Raw genomic sequence first — 27,239 nt, 5'->3', positions numbered from 1 at the left:
GCAATTCAGGAAAGAGCAGAGGTGATTTTTGGTGTCAGTTCGGATGCAATCAGCCAATGAAATAATTCTGGGAAGCAGGCCATGACTGGCCAATACCTGGCGTCTACTGGAAGAGGAGACTTGGGGTCCTGTTGACAGTAGTCTCAGTACAGATCTAGATATGACCACACAGCACATATGAAACCTCTAGGGGATTGAAGCTGCATTTGGCTTCCTCAGAGTCCTGTGGCATTGGCTGGGGCAAAATAAGGCTTTCATACAGGATTCTTCCATGTGGTGTGAACAAACATTAAAACAACGATAAATACATATATGAGGACATAGCTACCAGCAGCTTAGCTGGATTAAACACCAGTTCTTTAAGGAGGACATATAGGCATGAAAGGGGGGTCAATTTTATGAATTTGCCATTGTGCCAGCTAAATTGTAAAACTGGTATCTAACAAGCTAGATTTGTCAATGTGCTAAGTGTTATAGTCAACATCAGAACTGAATCAAATTAGGATAGCCCCTTTTTAGTGAGTCTAGGAAGCATTAGGTTATTAATTTAATGCTAGGTTCTTTTCAAATTAATTTTCATCTTGAACATTTTTCTTGAATCAGGACTCTTGATTATTCTTAACCAATCAACAATTTATTAATTCACCCAGAAACACTTCAGTATAAAATCAACATTTCACAAATCAATTGAGGACAACCAATATTCTAGGCACGTACTGAACGTATAAATACAGTCTTGAAAGCAAACGTTGTAGATGAGGATTGAGGATCAACAGTTATACCAAGGAAGAAATGGTCGCTCAACCTGTGCAGTAACTGTGGTTCTTCAAGGTGTGTGCCCATATAGGTGCTCCATTCTAGATATGCTTGAACCCCTTCGCCTTTGATTGGAGATTTCTAATAGTAGCATCCATTCGACTCATGCATGCACATTACTCAGTCTCATGCTCCATGATTATATTACTCCAGCCTCATGTTATAAAGCATTGGCGGGCAAACCACCTCCAGTTTCTTCTCTACTGGGAAGCTCCATAGCAAAGAACTCTGAAGCAGATGGGAAGGAGAGAGGGTAGTGGATCGCCCATAGGAATACATATTTCAAAGAATCACAGTTACTGCAGAGAGAGAGTAACCACATCTTCTTCTTCATGTCAACCACCAAGAGTAAGGAGAGGGATTAGAAAATAAAAATTCTCCTTACACAGAACATAATATTTCTGATCTACTTTCTTGCATATAGGTGGAATTGTGACTGGGATGTGTCAGATAATGAGGCCCTACTGGACCCTGAAAAGGTTAACAGTCAAGGCAATGAGAGCAGATGAAGCTGTATGAAGTATGTCAAGCAGCTTATATGATATGATTCTTTAACCTGTTCAAGAGGCATTTACAAATAATCTACAATTCCCTTTACAAGCTCTTGAAACAGCTTGAAATCGTTCACCAGGGATGGAGGAGGTGGCATAACACTTCATCCAGGAATGAAGAGATATTGGCCAGTGGAGAGACATCTTCATCAGCACTAGCTTCCCATTCCTCAAAGATTTCTTCCCTGTTCAGGTTTTCTAGATGGAGGGCGATGAAGGCTATTAATCTCTGTGATAGATGGTGCTCAAAGCCCTAGAGAACTGTTGGCGATCGGACACTCAAGGGTTCCAGTATGACCAAGGTGGTGGTGCATATGGCATGGGTAGAGGCATCCCTGGGTGTTCATACCAACTAGCTGGTGGTTGTGGCCGTTTCTCACAAGTGATACCAATCTCCTCAGAGACCTCTGGAAAAAAGAGCCTCTACATGAATGCAGAGGAGAGCTTTGCACATATATTTGGGAGACTGAGGCAAAATCTTCATCAGAATCCCTCTCTTCCAAATCATTCTACAGTAGTGGATCATTGGAAAAAACCACTCTCACTAAAACAGACCACACAATTTAAAGACTTATAGATTTGAGTGGAAAGGTTTCTATGACCCTAACAAAGAGCACAATCATGCAACCCTTACTCTCCTACATAGTTTTATTGAAATGAACAGGACTACTAATGTGAGCAAGGGCAGGGCTGCCCAGTGGGGGGAGTAAGTGGGGCATTTTGCCCCAGGCCTCGGGCCCTGCAGGGGCCCCCATGAGAATATAGTATTCTATAATATTGCACTTTTTTTTTAATGGAAGAGGCCCCCTAAACTGCTTTGCCCCAGGGCCCCTGAATCCTCTGGGCAGCCCTGAGCAAGGGCTGCAGGACCAGAACCATTATTAGGCAAAGTTTAGAGCACACGGCTTTTATGCAGTCTTCAGTAGCATTGTATACATAGGAGTTAAAGCCTCTGTTATGAAGTCTTAGAAAAATTGTATCACCCAAATGCCATTTTACAATATGTATATTGACACCTTCAATTTAATAAAAAAAATCATACTTCTGTCTGGAAATTCTTAATGTGCTATTGTAACAAGTAACACCCAAGAGCATTATAACTGAAAACTTAGAAAAAACATGATGATCTCTCTTTTTTCCATTTATTTAATCCATTTGACAGCACCTAGTGTACAATTAATTATTTTCTATATACAGTCAATTTCCACTTCTAAGAGTGGCCTTCAAAGCATGGTATTATATTAAATAAATATTTGATTGAATTTCAAAATCATTAAACTGTAGACCTCACTGAAACTACAAGGCTCTTAAAAGAAAAATTATATATGATATAATATTTCTATTAGAAAAAAGAACAAAAAGGAGAATTTTATTATATGGAAACACAGAATACAATAAATGTTCTTGTAGTTTGCATGAACAGGTACCCACTCTTCTCATATTGCAAATGCCTAATAGATTTTTTAATAGAACTTGAAGAGGAACACCACATGTAGGATAAAACCATACTGTCATAAACAGATAGCTAAGGGTTAATGTCTCTTTCACCTGAAGCACCTGACCAGAGGACCAATCAGGAAACCGGATTTTTTCAACTTTGGGTGGAGGGAATTTTGTGTCTGAGGTCTTTTGTCTTTGTTTTCTGCCTGCCTGCTTTCTCTGAGCTTTGGAGAAGTAGTTCTACTTTCTAGTCTTCTGTTTCTAAGTGTAAGGACAAAGAGATCAGATAGTAAGTTATATGGTTTCTTTTCTTTGGTATTTGCATGAATATAAGTGCTGGAGTGCTTTGATTTGTATTCTTTTTGAATAAGGCTGTTTATTCAATATTCTTTTAAGCAATCGACCCTGTATTGTATCATCTTAATACAGAGAGATTATTTGTACTTATTTTTCTTTCTTTTTATATAAAGCTTTCTTTTAAGACCTGCTGGAGTTTTTCTTTACTTCAGGGAAATTGAGTCTGTACTCGCCAGGGAATTGGTGGGAGGAAGAAATCAAGGGGAGATTTGTGTGTTGGAGTGCTAGCCTGATGTTGCATTCCCTCTGGGGGAATAGGAAAGTACTTTTTGTTTCCAGGATTGGGAACGGAGAGGGGGAGTGCCTCTGTGTAGTTTCACAGAGCTTGTGTCTGTGTATCTCTCCAGGAGCACCTGGAGGGGGGAAGGGAAAAAGGATTATTTCCCTTTGTTGTGAGACTCAAGGGATTTGGGTCTTGGGGTCCCCAGGGAAGGTTTTTCAGGGGGACCAGAGTGCCCCAAAACACTCTAATTTTTTGGGTGGTGGCAGCAGGTACCAGGTCCAAGCTGGTAACTAAGCTTGGAGGTTTTCATGCTAACCCCCATATTTTGGACGCTAAGGTCCAAATCTGGGACTAAGGTTATTACATGGTGGCAGTGGGTGGGAGATAGACAGAATCCAGAAGCCAGTAGGAATATTATATTTTTCTTTTCTCTGCTAAGGGCTTTTTAGCAGAGAGAAACAGTTGGTTTTAAAAGGGAACCAGAGAGAATTTTTTTTTTCTGCTCTCTCTGGCAGTTTGTGGCTTGCATGTTAAGGGTCTTTTGTCATGCAATAGCCCTCCCATTAGGAGGCAAGTACCAGCACTTATAGGCATGCAAATAAAGTGGTTTTTCTGGTTTCCCTTCATTGAACATTAGCTAGAGAGAGAGGGAAAAAAGCACTGTTGCTAGGCAGACTTCAGGAGGCAACAGAGAACCTGCAGTTCAGAAGATAAACACCGGAGGGCACCCCAACACAAGAAAACAGGAACCATGACTTCTAAGGCAAAAATTGACGCCGAAGAACAAATCAAAGAAGCTGAACACAGGCGACAGATGGAGATGAAAGAAAAGGAAGAAAGCATGAAACTGGCAGCCTTCCAAAGAGAACAGGCAGCCCAAGAGGCAGCACACAAAAGAAAACTAGAAGAAGAAGAGATAGCCTACCGAAGGAAACAAGCAGAAGAAGAGTTGGCCCACAGAAGGAAGCAAGAAGAAGAGGAGGCGGCCCACCACCGAGAAATGGAAAAACACCAAAAAGAAATGGAAAAACACCAAAAAGAAATGGAAAAACAACAAAAAGAGAATGAAGAGAAGGAAAAACAGAGAAAACATGAACTGGAGTTGGCAAAAGCTGGGCTGCCTGTGCCAGCCAACCCTAACAACCCGGCGCCAAATATTGCTCCACAGCACAGGAAATTTCCCACCTACAAGGCAGGTGATGACACCGAGGCCTTCTTGGAAAATTTTGAAAGAGCCTGTCTTGGGTACAGCATTCCCGAAGACCAGTACATGGTAGAATTGAGGTCACAGCTCAGTGGACCTTTAGCAGAGGTGGCAGCTGAAATGCCTAAGCACCAAATGAATGACTATAAACTTTTTCAAACCAAGGCCAGATACAGGATGGGGATAACCCCAGATCATGCCCGTCGGCGCTTCAGAACCCAAAAGTGGAAACCCGAGGTGTCATTTCCCAAACACGCCTACTACATTGCAAAAAACTATGAGGCCTGGATAACAGGAAACAACATTCAAACCTTGGAAGAACTGAACCTCCTCATACAAATGGAGCAGTTCTTGGATGGTGTTCCTGAAGACATCACACGGTACATACAAGATGGAAATCCCAAAGATATCGCTGAGGCGGGGGAGATTGGAGCCAAATGGATGGAACTGGCAGAAAGCAAGAAAGCTACTGTCAAGGGGAACGATTACCCCAGGGGGCACACAGACCATAAACCCTACAACCGAGGACAGCCAAAGACCCCACATACCACCCAAGTAAAGCCACAGATACCCTACCCTTCAACCTCACCAGTCTCCAGTAACTCACCTCGGCCCAGTGACCCATCAGATGGAAGATGCTTTAAGTGTAATGAACTGGGACATATCAAGGCCAACTGTCCCAAGAACACCATGCGAGTGCAATTCATTACACCACCATCACACCAAAGATCCCCAGGCCCGGATGCCTCTCAAATACCCTTGGAGCGAAGGGAAAATTTGAGAGTGGGCGGAAAGAAGGTTACTGCGTGGAGAGACACGGGGGCACAAGTGTCAGCTATCCACCAATCCTTCGTTGACCCCAAATTCATCAACCCAAAGGCCAAAGTTACAATTTACCCCTTCATGTCACAAGCTGTAGACTTGCCTACAGCTCAACTGCCTGTCCAGTACAAAGGCTGGTCAGGAATGTGGACTTTTGCAGTCTATGACAATTATCCTATCCCCATGCTACTGGGGGAAGACTTGGCCAACCAGGTGAGGCGGGCCAAGAGAGTGGGAATGGTTACACGTAGCCAAACCAGGCAAGCTTCCAGACCCATTCCTGTTCCTGAGCCATCCACAGAGGCCCCGTCTGTGTTACCAGAGACCCAGACAGAGGTAGTGGACCCGGATTCCATGCCAACCACTGAAGCAGCCACAGCACCTCCAGTCCCAGGCCCGGAACTGGAACAGCAACCAGCACCAGCAAGTGCAACCACATCTTCAAACTCAACGCCAGAGGGCGCCAGCGAGCCACAACTGGCAGAAGCAACAGACAGCCATAACCAAAAGGCTCAGCCAGAGCCTGAAATACCCTCAGGTGCACCAGCGGAGAGCGGTTCACCAGCAACAGAAACAACCCCATCACCTACATCGCTTCCAGAGGGACCAAGCCCAAGTCCACAGTCTGAGGAAGAACTGGTAACCCCAGCCTCAAGGGAACAGTTCCAGGCTGAGCAGGAAGCGGATGACAGCCTTCAGAAAGCTTGGGCGGCGGCACGGAGCACCCCACCGCCTCTCAGCTCTTCTAATCGATCCCGGTTTGTTATAGACCAAGGACTTTTATACAAGGAAATTCTTTCTGGTGGACACCGGGAAGAATGGCAGCCGCAAAAACAGTTGGTGGTTCCAACTAAGTACCGGGGGAAGCTCTTAAGCTTAGCCCATGATCATCCCAGTGGCCATGCTGGGGTGAACAGAACCAAGGACCGGTTGGGGAAGTCCTTCCACTGGGAGGGGATGGGCAAGGACGTTGCCAAGTATGTCCGGTCTTGTGAGGTATGCCAAAGAGTGGGAAAGCCTCAAGACCAGGTCAAGGCCCCTCTCCAGCCACTCCCCATAATTGAGGTCCCATTTCAGCGAGTAGCTGTGGATATTCTGGGCCCTTTCCCAAAAAAGACGCCCAGAGGAAAGCAGTACGTACTGACTTTAGTGGACTTTGCTACCCGATGGCCGGAAGCAGTAGCTCTAGGTAACACCCGGGCTAACACTGTGTGCCTGGCCCTAACAGACATCTTTGCCAGGGTAGGTTGGCCCTCCGACATCCTTACAGATTCAGGGTCTAATTTCCTGGCAGGGACCATGGAAAAACTGTGGGAAACTCATGGGGTGAATCACTTGGTTGCCACCCCGTACCACCATCAAACCAATGGCCTGGTGGAAAGGTTCAATGGAACTTTGGGGGCCATGATACGAAAATTCATCAACGAATTCTCCAATAATTGGGACCTAGTGTTGCAGCAGTTGCTGTTTGCCTACAGGGCTGTACCACATCCCAGTTTAGGGTTTTCACCATTTGAACTTGTGTATGGTCACGAGGTTAAGGGGCCATTACAGTTGGTGAAGCAACAATGGGAGGGGTTTACGCCTTCTCCAGGAACTAACATTCTGGACTTTGTAAGCAACCTACAAAGCACCCTCCGACACTCTTTAGCCCTTGCTAGAGAGAACCTAAAGGATGCTCAAGAAGAGCAAAAGGCCTGGTATGACAGACATGCCAGAGAACGTTCCTTCAAGGTAGGAGACCAGGTTATGGTCTTGAAGGCGCAACAGGCCCATAAGATGGAAGCATCATGGGAAGGGCCATTCACGGTCCAAGAGCGCCTGGGAGCTGTAAACTACCTCATAGCATTTCCCAATTCCTCACTAAAGCCTAAAGTGTACCATGTTAATTCTCTCAAGCCTTTCTATTCCAGAGACTTACAGGTTTGTCAGTTTACAGTCCAGGGAGATGATGCTGAGTGGCCTGACGGTGTCTACTACGACGGGAAAAAAGACGGTGGCGTGGAAGAGGTGAACCTCTCAACCACCCTGGAACGTCTGCAGCGGCGACAAATCAAGGAGCTGTGCACTAGCTTCGCCCCATTGTTCTCAGCCACCCCAGGACGGACTGAACGGGCATACCACTCCATTGATACAGGTAATGCTCACCCAATCAGAACCCCACCCTACCGAGTGTCTCCTCATGCCCAAGCTGCTATAGAACGGGAGATCCAGAACATGCTACAGATGGGTATACTCCGCTCATCTACTAGTGCATGGGCATCTCCAGTGGTTCTGGTACCCAAACCAGATGGGGAAATACGCTTTTGCGTGGACTACCGTAAGCTAAATGCTGTAACTCGTCCGGACAACTATCCAATGCCACGTACCGATGAGCTATTGGAAAAGTTGGGACGTGCCCAGTTCATCTCTACAATAGACTTAACCAAGGGGTACTGGCAAGTACCGCTAGATGAACCTGCCAAGGAGAGGTCAGCATTCGTCACCCATGCGGGGGTGTATGAATTCAATGTCCTTCCTTTCGGCCTTCGAAATGCACCCGCCACCTTCCAGAGGCTGGTAGATGGTCTACTAGCTGGACTGGGAGAATTTGCAGTTGCCTACCTCGATGATGTGGCCATTTTTTCAGACTCCTGGCCCGAACACCTACTACACCTGGAAAAGGTCTTTGAGCGCATCAGGCAGGCCGGACTAACTGTTAAGGCCAAAAAGTGTCAAATAGGCCAAACCAGAGTGACTTACCTGGGGCACCAGGTGGGTCGAGGAACCATAAACCCCCTACAGGCCAAGGTGCATGCTATCCAAAAGTGGCCTGTCCCACGGTCCAAGAAGCAGGTCCAATCCTTCTTAGGCTTGGTCGGATACTACAGGCGATTTGTACCACACTACAGCCAAATCGCTGCCCCACTGACCGACCTGACCAAAAAGACCCAGCCAAATGCAGTTAAGTGGACTGATGAGTGTCAAAAGGCCTTTACCCAACTTAAGGCAACGCTCATGTCTGACCCTGTGCTCAGGGCCCCGGATTTTGACAAGCCATTCCTAGTAACCACAGATGCATCTGAGCGTGGTATAGGAGCAGTGCTCATGCAGGAAGCAACAGATCACAACTTCCATCCTGTCGTGTTTCTCAGCAAGAAACTGTCTGAGAGGGAAAGTCACTGGTCAGTCAGTGAAAAGGAATGCTATGCCATTGTGTACGCCCTGGAAAAGCTACGCCCATATGTTTGGGGACGGCGGTTCCAACTACAAACTGACCATGCTGCACTAAAGTGGCTTCATACTGCCAAGGGGAACAACAAGAAACTTCTTCGTTGGAGTTTAGCTCTCCAAGATTTTGATTTTGAAATTCAACACATCACAGGAGCTTCTAACAAAGTAGCTGATGCACTCTCCCGTGAGAGTTTCCCAGAATTCAGTAGTTAAAAAGTGTTCTTAAAATGTAGAAGTCTGTTAGTTATATACTTAGGAGTATAGGTAAAGGTGTATGTGTTGTATTAATCTGTTTATTTTCAAGTTCAAGAAGGAAATCGCCGCCAGTGAGCTTCCCCACTGTCTGCAATTTGGGGGGCGTGTCATAAACAGATAGCTAAGGGTTAATGTCTCTTTCACCTGAAGCACCTGACCAGAGGACCAATCAGGAAACCAGATTTTTTCAACTTTGGGTGGAGGGAATTTTGTGTCTGAGGTCTTTTGTCTTTGTTTTCTGCCTGCCTGCTTTCTCTGAGCTTTGGAGAAGTAGTTCTACTTTCTAGTCTTCTGTTTCTAAGTGTAAGGACAAAGAGATCAGATAGTAAGTTATATGGTTTCTTTTCTTTGGTATTTGCATGAATATAAGTGCTGGAGTGCTTTGATTTGTATTCTTTTTGAATAAGGCTGTTTATTCAATATTCTTTTAAGCAATCGACCCTGTATTGTATCATCTTAATACAGAGAGATTATTTGTACTTATTTTTCTTTCTTTTTATATAAAGCTTTCTTTTAAGACCTGTTGGAGTTTTTCTTTACTTCAGGGAAATTGAGTCTGTACTCGCCAGGGAATTGGTGGGAGGAAGAAATCAAGGGGAGATTTGTGTGTTGGAGTGCTAGCCTGATGTTGCATTCCCTCTGGGGGAATAGGAAAGTACTTTTTGTTTCCAGGATTGGGAACGGAGAGGGGGAGTGCCTCTGTGTAGTTTCACAGAGCTTGTGTCTGTGTATCTCTCCAGGAGCACCTGGAGGGGGGAAGGGAAAAAGGATTATTTCCCTTTGTTGTGAGACTCAAGGGATTTGGGTCTTGGGGTCCCCAGGGAAGGTTTTTCAGGGGGACCAGAGTGCCCCAAAACACTCTAATTTTTTGGGTGGTGGCAGCAGGTACCAGGTCCAAGCTGGTAACTAAGCTTGGAGGTTTTCATGCTAACCCCCATATTTTGGACGCTAAGGTCCAAATCTGGGACTAAGGTTATTACACATACAAATAAAAATAGCAAAGGATCTTAAATAATTACCCTTAAAAAGGTACTTTGAATGGCTTTAATTACTTTCTCCTTGAAAGTCTGTAGCTGATGAAGTGCTTCTTTATTCTGTTCATATTGCTCCTCACAAAACTCATCCAAAGAATATGTGCGAGATCTGTCCACCTAAATGAATGAATGGAAAAAATACCATGAGTAGTGAAAGAAAACCTAGCAGTTAGACATCAGCTCATATGTCTCCCCAACCCATCCTCATGGACAGCAGCAGCATACAGGCTCTAGGCCTCAAAATGCAAAGAGAACCCAAGAGGAAGGACAACTGTCAAAGTGCAGGCCTTCAAGTGGAAGAATAGTTTGAGATGACAGAAAAGTGCAATATAGGCAGGGGAAGAGCTATATAAAGCCTGAAAGGTGAGGACAATTAACTTAATTTCAGTGCAGGAAGAGGAGGACAAATGAGTTTAATTTTAATGCAGGTCATGCAGAAACAGTGAAGAAACTTAAGTAGGGAGTATGTGTGTGTGAGAGAGAGAAACATATGGTGGTTAGAGCAGTGGAAGAGAAAAAGAGAGGTTCCTTACCTTATAGTAATTGATGTTGTTCAAGATGTACCGTCTATACATATTGCACTTATAGTATTGCACACCCTCTAGCGCCAGAGGTCAGATTTTTTTCCTGCCAGCAGTTTCCTGCAGTCCAGACATGCTCACAGAATGTACCCCTCCTGCTTCCACCTTACCAGAGGGCATAAAGGGACAGGGCAGACTAAATGCCACTCAGATGCTTCATCAGCCAAAATCTTATAAGAACTTTGAATTGTGGGGAAGGAGGGCAGGTCATGGAATACATATAGACAACTCATCAGTTACTGTAAATGAGTAACCTCATTTGTCTATACGTCTCCCACTTATGGGGACTGAAAAGCAGTTAACAAATGGAGGTGCATATCAAAGTTTTACATAAAGATAAATCTAAGCACTTCTTTATCAAAGGCTGCATCTTATCTAGTTGCCTGTTCAACTGCATGTTCATGATAGTATGGACAGATGCCCATGGCCTTACAAATGTCTAAAACTGAGACATTATTAAGCAACTACGGAAGCAGCTTGGGCTCTTGTAAAATGGGTCCTAACTGCCAATGGGGCATCCCGACTTGCAAATTGATAGCACAATTTAATACATATTGAAATCCAATCTGAAAGTATTTGAGAAAAAACAAACAAACAAACAATCTGTTTATCTTTAACTCTTCTGGTGCCACAAATAATTAAAGAAAGCCTAAAAGATTTAGTTCTGTTCAGATAAAAGGCTAAATATGGGACTCTAACTAGAATCCTTTCTACTCTGTTAGTGTGAGGTTTTGAACAAAACACTGGTAAGTTAATTCATGTTAACCAGTGAAACTCATTCACAATCTCAGGCAAGAAACTTGGATAAGCCCTTAATAAAACCTTATCCCTCCGAAAAATCAGATAGGCATGACCAGACCCCTACATTTTCATCCACTCATCGTGCAGAAGTAATCGCTACTAAAAATACTGTTTTCATGGACAGAAGATTTAATGGACAAGTAGCTACAGGTTCAAACAGGGTTTTCATTAAACTAGACAACACAATGTTCAGAATTCATGGAGCATACAGATCCTTTATAGCTGGAAATGCTCAAGAAATCTTTGAGAAGTAGGATAAGAAAATACATTAAAACCATCATTCTTAGGGTGATAGGCAAATACTGAAGCTAGGTGCACTTTAATGGAACTAAACAATAATGCAGATGATTTTAAGGACAGAAGGTAATCTAAAATGGAAGGTATATCAAACTGAAAAAAGGTGAAATATTAAGACTCTGGGGCCAATCATCCAATCTTTTCCAAGTTGCTCAAGTGGAAAGTTTCTACTATTTATTAAAATGTCCTGAACTGCTTGAGAACAGAATTTCGAAGTCTCATTCAAGAAGCTAGCCTCCAGGCTGTCAAATGTAGGGATGACATGTTCAGGTAAAGAATTTTCCAATTATTCTCTGATATCAATTTGGGAACCAGAAAAGAGGCAATCTGTGATGGTATCCACCATCCAGAAGCCGGTCTGGGAGATGTTGGTGCGATGAGACTTATGGAAGCTGAGTCTTGCTTGAGCTTCACTAAAGTTCTTGGAATCAGTGGAATTGGAGGGTAAGCAACATCTCCAACACTTTCTGGCCTGAATCGGGTGAAAGATTATACAGATTAGATGAACTGTTCAAAGTTCCAACATCATATGTATGTAGAAGAGTCTCTTTCTGAGGTCACAATGCTCAAGTCTGATGATGTTTGGACGTAAGCATCCCAACCCAGTTTGGAAGTATCCATTAGAGTTGATTGAGGAAGCACAAATGGAAGGCCTTTGCAAGCCTGAGAAGGATCTAACCACTAATGAAGGGACATCAGAACTCACTGGGGAACCGTAAAGACCGAATGTACAATGCTAAGGATTAGTGCTATGAGGACGGTTTTGGGATGATTGACCATGGACAAGAATTCACAGAAAAAAGACTCTTCAACTGATGGACTCCATTTGAGCCCCTGGGGTATTAACCTTCTGGGATCAATACTAGAATGACTGATAAGAAGGGCTTTATGCTAAAAGATATGGGGAGAAGGTTAGGAGAAACTTGTGCAATCTCTACGCCTGGCTTCAATCCACAGTAGGAAGAAAATCAACTAAATGAAGATGCAGTAAGGGATAATGGAAAACCACAAGGTAAGAGTATGAAAAGAAAGGACAAAAAATGGAAATATTGTTTAGAGTAGTATTCAGGCAGGTATTACACTTAGTGAAAGGACTATATCCAGTGCAGCTAGAAAACTGGATGAAGTCCAAGGGAAACAACTGAAATGCTTCTACATGAATGCAAGAACTCTGGGCAGTAAAATGGAGGAAATGAAACTACTGGTGCAGAAGGTCAAGCCAGATATTCTAGGGATTACAGAAACATGGTGGAATAGCATTTATGACTGCCATACTGGTTTTGAAAGAAATGTGTGTTTAGGAGAGAGAGGAATAAGGTGATGAAATAGCACTGTACATCAATGAAGCAGTAACTGTAATGAAATATGAAATGACAGTATGAATAAAACAATCTGTCTGGGTCAAAATTGCCTTGGAAAGAATTGTAAAAGAGGGTCTGTTGGGATAATATTAGGGATCTGCTAATATTGACCCTCTGGGTCAATCTTAGATATGGGTAATCATCTCTAATATTATTAGAGAGAAATACTTTGGGATTCATTACATAATGGGAGACTAAGTTCTTGGATATAGACTGGAAAATAAATGCTGTTAGTATTGGTAGGTACAACTTATTCCTGGATAAGATAGGTCTGCTTCTTTATCCTATCGTTACTGAAACAAGCTGGTTAAAGGAAATAACCTTGGATCAAGTGATCAAAAGCTGATTCAGTTTAAATTAAATGGAAAGATAATCAACACCAAGTCATCAACTACGTTTTTTTTTTTTCAAAAAGGGCAGACTCTGGGAAATTAAGGGAGTTAGTTGAAGAGGTTAACTGGACAAAACAGCTTAAAGGCTTAAATACAGAGGCTTAGAAATTCTGCAAAGCAACTACACAAAAGCGATCTGAAATTTGCATCCCAAACATAGGGGGTAAAATTTTATAGGGAAAGGCTCTGGATCCAGATGGATGAACAACCACCTCAAACACATTATTGGGAGTAAGCAGTGCCAGAAGGAATGGAAAAAAGGGACTGATGAACATAGAAAGCTACATCATGGAGGTTAGAAAACACAGAAAAAGTGAAAATTGTTAAAAGTCAAGATGAAATAGCTTTTGCCAGGAAAATTATAATAAATACTAAAAGGATTTTTAGTTACATAAATAAAATGAGAATAAGGAAGGATGAGAATGAACCGCTATGTAATGCAGAGGGGAAGATTAATGATAAATCTAGCCATGGCCAAAAACTAAATGAATACTTTGCCTCAATTTTCAATAAGGATGATAATAAGGATCATATGAATGAAGGCAGTACTGCTGATGGAAATGAGTGTCTAGAAAGTACCACCTCTGAGGTGGAAGAAACACCTAAGGAGCCTAATGCACTCAAATCAGGGGCACCTGATAAATTCCATGACAGAACACTGAAAGAAATGGTACATGCGACTGCTAGTCCAGTAGCAAGGGTTATTAATAAATCTATGTGGGGGTAGTACCATATGACTAGAGAATAGCTAACATCATACTAATATTTAAGAGGGGGAAAACATGGTCTGGGCAATTATAGTCCTTTTAATCTGACCTCAGTAGTATGCAAAGTTTTAGAGTGACCTGTGAAGGAAAGAGTAATTAAATTCACAGAAGTTAATGCTTAAGGTGATGTAATGCAACATGGGTTTACCAATGATAGATCATGCCAGACTAACCTGATTTCCTTCTTTGCTAAAATAACTGATTTTTCAGACAAGAGAACTGGACTTCAGTAAAGCCTTTGACATGGTTTCACACGGAAAACCATTAGTTAAGTTAGGGAAGATGGGAATCAGTAAGCATTGTAAGGTGGATGTGGAATCAGCTAACAGGAAGAAGGTAACTAATTGTATGGAAAGGTGAATTATTAGACTAAAGGGAGGTTATTAGTGGAGTTCCCCAAGGATCAGTCTGGGGACCAGTATCATTCAATATTTTTATTAATGACATTGGCACAAAAAGTATGAGTGCCCTAATGAAACATGCTGATACTACTAAGTTGGGAGTCATTACCAACTTAGGGGAGGATCAGAACATTATACATGAAGATCTCGACAGCCTTGAACACTGGAGTGACAGAAATTAGATGAAATTCAATAGTACAAGATGCAAGGTCACACACTTGAAGTCTAATAATCAGAATTTCTTCTACCTGCTGGGGGCTCATCACTTGGAAGCGACAGACAAGAGAAACCTGGTTGAGAGTCAATCACAGGATGACTATGAGCATCAATGTGTTGCAGCTCTAAAAAAGGCAAAATGTGATCCTAGGGTGTACTTAGTGAGGCATTTCCAGTAGAGACAGAGAACTATTAATCCCATTAATAAGCCACTGGTAATACCTCATTTGAATATTGTGTACAATTCTGGTCACTCATGTTCAAGAACGACTAATTTAAACTGGAACAGGCACATACAAGCACTAATAGGATGGTCAGGGGAATGGAAGGCTTATTTTATGAAGAGAAAGACTGGAAGAGCTCCTCCGCTGAGCTCCATCCCCCTGCACCCAGATCCCCACCAAGCTCCACCCCTTCATCTGGACACCCACCCCTGCACCCAGACCACTCCCTGCTAAGTTTTCCTGCATTTGAACCCCCACCTTGATGAGTCCCACACTCCCTCCACACCTGGACCACTGCATCGAGCCCCCTGCACCCGAACTCCCACCTCACTGAGCCCCAGCCAGCTGCACCTGGACCACACCAATCTCCACTTTCCCAGCACCCAGACCACTCCTGCTGAGCCCCAACCACCTTCACTCCATCCCTTTCAGAGTCCCATTCCCTCTGCCCCTGGAATCTACCGAGCTCCTATGCATTCAGATCCCTCCCGCACCGGGACCCCCCACAGAGCCACCCACACCAAGCCTCTCCACACTTGGATCCTGCCAGGTTGAGCCTTCTTGCCCCATACCTGGATTGGGAGACAGGGCTGGGCATGAGAGACTCTGTTCCTCTTGCTTGCTACCCTGATTCACCTGACGTGGAGGGTCAGGGCCCTGGGGTGTTGCTGGGGCGGGGCAGGCCTGGCCCAGCCCTTGCATTGTGTCAGTGTTGGGTGTATCCTACTGCTCAGTTTGTGCACTGGGGGAGAGGGGGCTGAAGGCTGATCTCCCACCTCTCTGCAAGTAGTAGCCTATATTCCCAACTGTCATGCTGGAGCCCTCACATTTAATTACTGACAAATAAAATAAGCAGAATTTTAAAATCTTGTCAGCAGAATTTTTTTTGGCGCAGAATTCTCTCAGGAAGAAACCACATGACAGGGTTGCTTGTGATGGTAGGGGGCAGGGCTCAGCAGCTCTGGAGCTCACTTCTAGTTATTTTCTAAAAGCTCATGGTTCAGGGTTTCAGCCAGCCCTCTGCAGGGGTCAGGAAGGGATTTTTTTTTCTCCCCAGCATATTTTGGGACTTTTGTTGTTTATCTCCTTCCTGTGAAGCATCAGAGGTTGCTACAACTGAAGAGGGGACATTGGACAGGATGGGCCAGGACTCTGAGGTGGCATACAACAGTCTCCCTCTCAGATGCTTAGCTGGCTGGTTTTTGTTCACATACTCAGGGGTTCTCAAACTAGGGGTCAGGACCCCTCAGGGGGTCACAAGGCTATTCCAGGGGAGGGAGGGAATGTCGCGAGCTGTCAGTCTCCACCCAAAACCTTGCTTTGCCTCCAGCATTTATAATGATGTTAAATATATAAAAAGTGTTTTTAATTTGTAAGGAGAGAGTTGCACGCAGAAGCTTGCTACGTGAAAAGGGTCACCAGTGCAAAAGTTTGAGAACCACTGGGCTAAATGATAGCCTTATTGGGAAGGAATATTCCCAGTCAGACTGACCTTGCATGGGGAGTGTAGCCTTCCTCTGTAGCATGTGGGTATGCATCATTTGCCAGGATTATTTGGGTGTTTCTCACTAACTTATTTCCTGGCCAATGCTGGGGTCCCAGGTACTGATGTATGTTGGGTTCTCCTATTCTCTGACTGTGGCTCATAGTAGTCTTGTCTCCTGTGTGCTGTAATACTTTGATCTCCTTTCAGTTGCTGGGTGTAGTGTGGGGTGCTGGGTGGTCTGTGATATATAAACAAGTCAGACTAGATGGTCTGATGGCCCCTTCTGGAATTAAACTCTAGGATTCTCTTCAACCACCCTGAGAGAAGATGAAGTTATAGCCTGGACTGAGGAAAGAAACCAGTAGAATACCATGTACCCAAAATAGTCTCTGACACATTCTGACAATCATTATAGAATTTCTTTGCATGAGTAGTATGACATTCACCAGGTTTTCTAATCTGTTCTGAGGAAGATCTACTTATATTGTCTTTGACTCTATCACAAACCCTGTAATTTCCATTTTTTGAGAAGGAATTGTTTGATTTCTTCATGTGAACTCTTAGCGGTTGTCTACACTGGCACTTTACAGCACTGAAACTTTCTCACTCAGGAATGAAAAAACACCCCCCTGAGCAGAGCAAGATTCAGTGCTGTAAAGCACCAATGAAGACAGTGCACCAGCATTCTGCAGCAACTACACAAACCACATTAAAGAGCTGCCACGGCAGCACTGCCGCAGCAGCACTTCAACACTGTCAGCGTAGACTAGCCCTTAGACCTACATTTGAGAAACAACCAGGAATGAAGATGATGTGATCCACTACTTCCTTTTATGAAAAGCCTCAAAGAAGCCAACTGTGCAACAACTGATATACTCTGCTGTTGTGTCATCTGCCACTGTGTCCAGACAATTATGAAGATCCTTGGTGCCAAAGCCAACATTCAGTATTGGTATGTGTCATTCCTACCAAAAATCTTAAATATTGTTTACAAACTGGATAGATGGAAATGTGAACATACTCATCAAGCATATCCAGAGCTGTAAACCAATCCAGCAGATTCAGTCATGGGAATATAACAGCAAGAGCCAGCATTTTGAACTTCTGTTTTCACATAAAAGTGGGGTCCTACAGGGGGGTGTTCTTGGCCCAACTATATTTTATATGTTTATCAATGACCTGGAATAAAACAAAACAATTACTGATAACACTAACAGATTACACAGAGTTGGGGGGAGTAGTAATGAAGACAGGTCACTGGTACAGAGCTTTCTGATCCACTTGGTGAGCTGGACACAACCAATGTGTGTTTTAATACTGCTAAATGTAAATGCATGTGTCTAGGAACAAAGAATGTAGGCCATATAAACAAGACAAAAAAGACTATCCTCATAAGCAGTGATTCTGACAAAACATTTACGGCTCATGGCCTGTAGTCAGCTGAACATAAACTCCCAATGCGATGCAGTGGTCAAAAGGGCTAATGCAGTCTTTGGATGCATAAAGAGGAGAATCTCAAGTAAGAGTGTATAATTTATTTTGCCTTTCTATTTGACACTGGCGTGACAGCTTCTGGAATACTGTATCCAGTTCTGGTTCCCACAATTCAAGAAAGATGTTGAAAAATAGGAAAGGATTCAGAGAAGAGCCACAAGAATGATTAAAGGATTAGAAAATATGCCTTATAGTGACAAATTCAAGGAGCTCGTTCTATATAGCTTAACAAACAGAAGTTTAAGGGGTGACTTGAGTACAGTCTATATGAGTAACAAATATTTGAAAATGGGTCTTTTCAATTTAGCAGGGAAAGGTATGACATGATCCAGTGGCTGGAATTCAAAGCTAGACTAATCCATGCTGGAAATAAGGCATAAATTTTTAACAGTGAGGATAAGTAACTGGCAATTTTAAAATCAGGATTGAATATTTTTCTAAAAAATATGCTCCAGAAATTATTTTGGGGCAGTTCCATGGCCTGCATTATACAGAAGGTCCCTTCTGGCCTTGGAATCTAATATATAATCCTTCTGGGAAGACTTCTGAAGTCTGATTTTAGGACAAATCTTGGGAACCATAGGCAGGTGGGTAAGAAAGATATCCCTCCAAACTTGCCTCAGAAGCCAATGAACATTCTCTCAAACAAAGATGACTAGCAAGGAACAGTCTTCATTAAGCGAGTGCCAGATCCTGCAGGCAGATGTTCAATAGCCAGTACCAATGATTCACCCATATATGGCACCAATAGTAGATTGTCAGCATGAGCCAGTATTGATGATTCTGAATGGTCACATACCACTAAATCTAATGGTACCATGTATATGAGAGCCGAAGTAATCAGTACCGATGCTGGAGCTATATAACTGATCAGTAAAGTTGTACACAATACCAACAAGAAAGTAGTCATGGAAGCAGCACCCTTGAACTGAGATGGTATCTGTGCACCTGTTATTAAATCCTTGAGTACCCAATGAAGTAAATACAGAATATGCTACTGTTACCTGCAGAGGTGGCACTGAAGCCTCAGAATGATCTGAAGGCAATCTCTCAGAGGCATGCTTCAGGGCTTCAGAAAACACCTATCTATGCCTTCCAAAACAGCAGTTTGCATCTTTTCTTTTTCTTCAAAGGATCTGAAGAAAGAAATGTGTCCCTTTTCAGCCAAAGATTTTTAACTGCCACGGAAACACTACTTGTAGAGGGAATACTGGAGATCGACTAATCTGATTCACCAGGATCTGAGTCAGGTCTCACATCTGTCCAGGAGATACACCCTCAGTTTACAGAGTAGCAGCCTTGTTAGTCTGTATCCGCAAAAAGAACAGGAGTACTTGTGGCACCTTAGAGACCAACAAATTTATTTCAGCATGAGCTTTCGTGAGCTATAGCTCACTTCTTCAGATGCATAGAATGGAACACACAGACAGGAGATATTTATACATACAGAGAACATGAAAAGGTGGAAGTATGCATACCAACAGGAAGAGTCTAATCAATTGAGATGAGCTATTCTCAGTTTAATCTCCCTGTTCTTCCGTGACTGCTAGCCAAAAGAACAGCAGATAGCACATTTATTAGGAATATGCCCCTAACCTAGATACGAAAATACTTACAAGCATCTCTGACCAGGCAACGTTACATGAAAGGCATGTTTTAAAACCACGAGATTTAGGAGCCCACGTAGCTGCCTATCACCTAGTTTAAATGTTTAGTTAGCTAGTACTTTTAAAAAGCACCTAACACTAAAATACTAACAAAGAACTTATCTAAAGCTATCTGACTAAAACAAAAACTATTTACAACACCTAACTGCCCAAGTTTAAAACAGATAAGGGACTGCTAAAGTGTTCTGCCTCTAACCTAACGCCATTGTTGAAAGAACTAAGTGGCAGTCAGTCAACCCTGTCTCTTTATGCCTTCGGAGGTGGAATCGGAGGGGCATTCCAGGAGCATCCGTGGACCAACAGGGCGACTGCTAGCAACAAAAAAGTTCCAATCTCTGGCATTAAGGGATGTGCAATATCATGAATGGAAGACATCTAGAAAACCACTCAATGAAGAAATATTAGTTTAGAATCATAGAATATCAGGGTTGGAAGGGACCTCAGGAGGTCATCTAGTCCAACCCCCTTCTCAGAGCAGGACCAATTACCAGACAGATTTTTGCCCCAGAGCCCTAAATGGCCCCACAAGGATTGAGCTCACAACCCTGGGTTTAGCAGGCCAATCCTCAAACCACTGAGCTATCCCTCCGCCAGTGATATTTTGTATAGAATTGAAGGGTACACAGCAAAAGGAAAAGTAAGCTAAGAAGATTCCAGTGAACAAATAAAATATTGTGAAAATTATACTTAAAATTCATAAAATGCAGCTGGTTTACAATGGTCAAATATAGAAAAAACTGCCTAAAATAACACTAGATTCCTATTGCAATGAAAATAATATGGTACTTAATTTTTTTCAGATCACCTTGTTGCTTTATGGCAGATTCCATCAGTATTTACATAGTTTATTTTCTGTATTGTGGTAGATGGCACCTGGAGGCCCCTATCAAGGCCCCACAATACACATATAATGAAATAATCATAACAACAGTGGGGTAAAACCTACCTCTTATATTGTACTTTTCATCCATAAATCTCAAAAGTGCTTTACAAAAGAGGTTAGTGTCATTATTCCCATTTTACAAATGAGATAATGGAAGTACAGATAAGGGAAGTGACATGCCCAAAGTCACAAGTGAGATAGTCCCAAAAAGCATAAAATCTTAAAATCTATCTTAGTACAAATGATTTCAAGTCACAATAATATACTGCATTGTATTGGTGACACACTGTACAATTCACACACTTTAAATGATGCACATCAATTCTTAAACAGATACTTCAAATCAGTTCCCATTATCAGTTGGCAAGTTGACACCCAATTCTCCATTCGCTTGTTTTGTTGGGATGAAAATTCTATAACCAGTCATGTGCTCACATTCCCCATACCTCAAATGCCTTTGTTGCTCTTTTCCAGAATTATCCAAGAATATCTTATATCTTTTTTCATCACTAATATTTACTGATGTGTGAGATACTGAGCCAACAATTTTTGGTGTATTTACACTTAAAAATACTGCTGCTTTGCTCACCTTTATCAAATAAATTGCATTATCTTCTGATCCTTTGCAGCAATTAATGTTACATGCATCTTCACACAGACCTTGGATATAAAGCAAGCAGCTCAGAAATAATTCATCAGCCAAAAAAAGCTGGTTGTACATCATGGTTCTGGAAACAAGAAAAGCATCTCAAGGTGTAAAATGTATACAAGTGCTTCTCTTTTTGTAACAGTTAAGTGGACACTATAGAAATATACTGTAACTGGAACTCCATGTTGTTTTCCCCCTTTTAATTCTTTAGTATTCTCAGCCTGAAGATATTACTGAACTCAAAAATGTATTTTCTCTTTATGATACATATAATTCTTTTCCTATTATTGATTAAACGTTATTTTAAACCTAGTATCTTAACATGTTAAAGGCAGTTATCCTCATAAAAGACTGATCCAAAGCCCTTTAAAATCAGTGGAAAGACTCCTGTAGACTCCAAAGGGCTTTGGATCAGGTCCTAAAGCTGTAGGAAACTTAATGTTTATAATCAATAATGACTGGAACAATTTGAACTTCTACAGTATCTTCCATATTATATGAGGATCTCAAACCCCAACTATGAAGGAAGAATGCCACCAAATGTAGCATCCTGATGTTCTCTGGAGGTTTCCTATCCAAGAAGTAACATGGTCTAAGTCATCATAGGCCAAAGGCCTGCAAATACTTATACCTGTGAGTAACTTTATGCTGGTGAATAATCAAAACTCCTACCATAGGCGCAGACTTCCCCTCTATCCGGGGGGAGCTCAATGCCACCCCCCCCCCAGACCCCAACCCTACTCGACCTCTTCCCTGAAGCCCCTGCCTCTGCTCTGTCTTGCCTCTTTCCACCCCCTCTCAAGTGTACCCCATTCCCACTCCTCCCCATCCTGCCCAGAGCCAACCTGCCGTGCGAACAGCTGTTTGTGGCGGGTGGGAGGCTCTGGGATGGAGGGGGAGGAGTGATCAGCAAGGCTGTCAGTGATGGAGAGTTGCTGGAGAGTGGGCGGGAGAGGGGGAGCTTGGCTGGTGGTGGGTGCTAAGTACCCGCTAATTTTTCTCCATGCAGTCAGTGCCTATGGCTTCTATGGACTTCAATAGGGTCTCCATTTCTTTCATCTGTTGAATTTAGTGGAACTAACCACCAAAAAAAAGTTACTCAGATGCCTAAGTGTGTAGAGGAATAGGGGTTAGCTTGTGGGATGTGATGAGACTGCAGTACTAGATGCCATGGTAATACAAATAATTAAAACTACAAGGTACTATGGTTGCAGGATACATTTTGAAAATAATCCATTTTTTAGTTATTCAAGAGTAAATTTGATTTTTTTTTAAGATACAATTTTAATATAGTTGGATAGTCTGACAGTGCCCCAAAATAATGATGACAAACTTTCCACACACAAAAGAAAACTGCATTTGGGCAAACTGCTGACAGGAAAATAGAAAACCATAACTGGTAAAATTTTCAGCTAGCTATTAGCATTTGAAAATAGGGCCTTATAATAATAGTGTCTCCTTCACTGTATCTAATTAACATAATTACTGTAAAAATGTTACCGCTATCTCTCTTTTACAGAAGTTAACAGATTATAAATGAAACCATTATGTTCTCGCTTCTATAATCAATCAGAAAAATTTTGGAATTCTTATTCAGTTTTTAATCATTCATAACTCTTATTTACAAAAATGAAAATGGCTGAATTTAAATACAGATTAAAAATTGAGTAATGACTCCGAATGCCTTTCCCATTTAAGTATCTGAAGATAAGGTAAAGACAGACTATGTTAACTATAGTTAGATTGTGCTTAGGTCACACATGAATGTGCAAAGGAAGGGACAGATCATATGTAGCCTTCTCCCACATGCACCCTGACACACACATAGGTAGCAAAGAGGGGACTCTCCCTCGCCAAACTACTGAGCAGGGATCCAATTGTTGAAGCCTCCAGAGTCTGAACAGAGCCCATGCACTATCCCTATTTTCAGTCCTCTGTGCAAATGCTCATGGTGCAGAGATGGGACCATGCAACCTACTGCCCAGCCTCTGGAACCAGTGCTGATTCCTCAGACTACCTCATTAGCTTAAACATACCTTTGACACTGCACTCCATATTCTTTGCAGTGATATTATTACAATATCATTACGAGACTTGTAATGTAACGTATGCAAGATAAATCATATAAGGTGTCATTGAAAAAGTTATGATTTGCTGAATATGATTATCCTATTTGTATGCATTGTCCCTGCCTGCAGGTATATGGGATCTTGGGGAGCAATTACCACACAGCTGGGGTTCCAATTAATTTCTTTATTAAAGGGGAAAAAAAGGAAGTGGTGGGAATTTAATAATGAAATACGATGGGATGGGGTGTATAGGGTGTTTACAATAGACAACGATGGGGGGGGTTCTTCTTATTGAACAGTGTAGGGAGTTCTAATAGTGGGCTACAGCAAGTGGGGTTCAGCACAATGGGATACAGTACAGTCAATAAGCAACTCTAGATACAGTGTGGAAATGCAAAGCGTACCCAAAAGAAATGCAAAATAAAATGGTAGCTTCTATATGAGTTAATAGCTAGATACACAATGTAACACAGTGGCATCAATGTAAATACAAAGTATATCAGAAAAGTGGAGGCAACCAATGGGGTGTTATAATTACAAGTAAAATGTGAGTTATAGTACAACAATACGATATCAATATAAAGGCTGGGTCAAGAAACAGGAGGGGGGGGAGTGAGTGATTAGTGGTATGCAGACGAGCGGCTGGAAGCAGCGAGAGACTCTGAAGCCCTGCAGGGTGAGGACAACGGAGCAGTGTGATGGTGATCTTCGGTAGGGGAGGGGCAGCGGAGAAGTGTAAAGAAGGGCTAGAGAGAGGTTTAAGCAACAAGCGGACACCAAAAGCAAAAGGTAAAAAAAAACAGCAAAGGGTTTGGGAAGTTTCACAGGGGGAGAAGCAGCAAGGGGTTTGGGAAGTTCGGAGGGTGATGCAGACGCGGGGGGGGGGAAGCAGCAAGGAGTTGGGAAGTTCGGAGAGAGTGCAGATGCGGGGGAAAAAGCAGCAAAGGGTTAGGGAAGCTATACAGGGGAGAAGCAGCAAGGGGTTTGGGAAGTTCGGAGGGTGATGCAGACGCGGGGGGGGAAGCAGCAAGGAGTTGGGAAGTTCGGAGAGAGTGCAGATGCGGGGGAAAAAGCAGCAAAGGGTTATAACAGGGAAACACGGAGGAGCACACAGAGGGGGAGATTGGAGCGGGGAAAAACAGACACGGGAAAGTTCAGGGAGAGATCGGGACAGCAGGAAGGCAAATTTAAGCAGCAAAAAACCTTATCTATCTTAACCAACGACTAGGCAAAACAACAAATATCACAATTCTAAGCAAAGCTATAACAAGCAACTATACGGAGCAACAAAACAGTAAACTATAACAAGGCAGTTGAAACTTACAAGCTCTACAATCTTAAACTATGACTTATTAAACTAAAAAAAACAAGACCTATGGTGCACCTTATGCTATGGGGAGGTTACAGAGGGCAGAGTGGTATGTGTCCAGGACCCAGCTCCCAAGGAAGCCAAGGGATGGTGGCTACAGCGGTGGATACAGCTGAAAGCAGAGAGCCCCAAGGCAAAGCCCACAGGAGCAGAGCTTAGCAGCGGTACAAACTTATTTTTAGCGGCAAAGAGCCCTGGAGTTTAAGAGAGGTTTTAAGACACAGACCAAGGTTTAGCTTGAGTCTGTGTGCTGGGGAAACAGAGCCAGCAGCTAAAATAATAAAATAAAAGTATAGAAAGTTTTACAGAGGGATTCTTACCAGTCCCCAAGGCAGCAGCAAAGGCAGAAGCAGCAGCAACATCAGAAGAAGCAAGGAGGGCTCGGTACAGTCTCAATAATCAGGAGATCTCTCAGGTAGCAATTCGTCCTTCGTGGGGGGGGGGGAGGGCGTTCAAAAAACGGGGGTACACTCAAAAATAAAACGAGAGCGGAGAAAGGACCCCCCAGAACTCCTGGCTGATCAGACCAGGCAGCAATGCAGGAACCTTTCTGAGGTGTGTTTCAAAAATGTCTGATTTTAAAGGCAAACTTGGGCAGTTTCCCGCCAGTAATCCTGATAGGCTCCCTCTGTCACAGGGGAGGGAGCACAGGGAAAAAACTGAAGGTAAGCCCAGAGACATGCCTGGACATAGTCCTGTGCAATAGGTGACTCAAGAGCACATGAGGCCTATGACTCATGCCCAGGATCTTAAAAACACATTAGGTCTTGCAGCTCTGGACATTGCCTACCCTACACCAAGCCCAGGCTCAACAAGGTGATAACAGGACTAACCCTTTGAACAGGGCAGTGGTCCCACTTAGCACGCAGCACAAGTGGCCATCCCTTTGAGAAGGGCAACTTAAGGGGCCCTCCCTTTGAGAAGGGCAGTGGCCCTGGTAAACAACTTAACAGCCAGGGAAGGGCGGCCACAGGAGAACAGAAAACAAAATGGAGTCTGGGGACAGCTGTAAGAAACAAAATGGAATAGGGGATAGCTGTAACAGACATGCATGTATCATTTTTGTATCTGAAGTTATGAATATTGACTATGTATCTGTATTTCAAATGTAGTTACACCTGGGGAACACCCACTAGACAAGATGTTTTCAGTCTAGATAATGGGTGGGGAAGGACCAATTCAGAGCAATGGGCCATTAGGAAAAACAATAGGCCTTAGGAGATGCTTATCTCCCACCTGAGGAGTCTTCCTGAGAATACTACAGAGAGTCTCCAACTAATGGCTGCTATGACTGTATAAGTACATGTGGTCAGTCCACATGATAAAAGGAAACAAGAAAACATTCTACAAATACATTAGACGTAAGAGGAAGATCAAGGACAGAGTAGGCCCATTGCTCAATGAGGGGGAGGTGGGGGAAGACAACAGAAAATGTGGAAATGGCAGAGGTGCTTAATGACTTCTTTGTTTCAATTTTCACCAAGAAGGTTGGTGGCAATCGGACTTCTAACATAGTGAATGCCAGTGAAAATGAGGTACGATCAGAGTCTAAAATAGGGAAAGAACATGTCAAAAATTACTTAGACAAGTTAGATGTCTTCAAATCACCAGAGCCTTATGAAATGCATCCTAGAATACTCAAGGAGCTGACTGAGAAGATATCTGAGCCATCAGCAATTATCTTTGAAAAGTCATGGACAGGAAACATTCTAGAAGACTGAAAAAGGGCAAATTAGTGTCCATCTATAAAAAGGGAAATAAGGAGAATGTGGGGAATTACAGACCCGTCAGCTTAACTTTTGTACTCGGGAAGATAATGGAGGAAATAATTAAACAATCAATTTGCAAACACCTAGAAGATAATAAGATGATAAACAACAGTCAGCAGGAATTTGTCAAGAAAAATTGTGTCAAACCAACCTGATAACTTTCTTTGACAGGGTAACAAGCAGAACTCATTATGTCCACTCCCCTATGCAGGCATTGGCCTGAACTCACAATCTTCTGTTGTATATTCCATAGAGAAAGAAATTCATTAATTGTGCAGAGAACCAGTGCAAGATCCTCTGCATCACTCATAGGCCTGTGCACCTCTACATGCCATAGATTGTGTCTATGTACTAATGAGGAAGGCCATAATGGGAATGGGATAGAGAAAGTGGCTATGAGGTCCTGTTTCTTCTGGTCCCAGCATAGGGACTGAATTCCCCTCAGTCCCTCCATGTTCCATCTGCATAGAACCTGAGCATTCTTACACTATATGGGTGGAACAGACCTCATCCATGTTAGGTCTGAATAAAGATATTGCAGACACAACCAGGTATGCCAACCTGACCAAAGTCAGGCTAACAGAGGTTTGTGGGTAATTCCTGAGTGGAAAACATTGAGAAGCAGCAGCATGTCTCACAAGCGCTGGGAAAAAGTGAAATAAGAGAGAAGCTGCATTCCTGGCATAGTACCAGATGTGCTGTGTTAGGGCAGCTCCTTCGAAGAACTGATAAGAGCCCTAGTTTCCCAGTCTCCTTGTTTTCACTCCCTGGTTTTGTTCTTTGTTTGTTTTTAACTCCCCTACATTTCTAACTTTAGGCATGCATGTATACTAAAAGGTGTCTAGTTTCTAGTTGTTAAAAGAAGGGGGTGGGTTGCTCCAGTGAATAATTTATGACG

General features: G+C 42.9%; 1 protein-coding gene across 1 annotated transcript in view; it reads right to left on the bottom strand.

Annotated features, from left to right (window-relative positions):
- DNAH14 (dynein axonemal heavy chain 14) overlaps window positions 1-27,239 on the bottom strand; it is a 490,898-nt gene that overhangs the window by 406,558 nt on the left and 57,101 nt on the right. The window contains exons 10-11 of the mRNA XM_050948398.1: window positions 21,075-21,213; window positions 9,901-10,032 (exon numbers count right to left, since the gene is read on the bottom strand). Of these exons, the coding sequence (XP_050804355.1) occupies window positions 9,901-10,032; window positions 21,075-21,213 (271 nt within the window). The remainder of the gene's footprint in view (window positions 1-9,900; window positions 10,033-21,074; window positions 21,214-27,239) is intronic.

Source organism: Gopherus flavomarginatus, chromosome 4 (assembly GCF_025201925.1).
Source record: "Gopherus flavomarginatus isolate rGopFla2 chromosome 4, rGopFla2.mat.asm, whole genome shotgun sequence".
Lineage (NCBI taxonomy): Eukaryota > Metazoa > Chordata > Testudines > Testudinidae > Gopherus > Gopherus flavomarginatus.
This window is presented reverse-complemented; position numbering and strand designations above follow the sequence as displayed.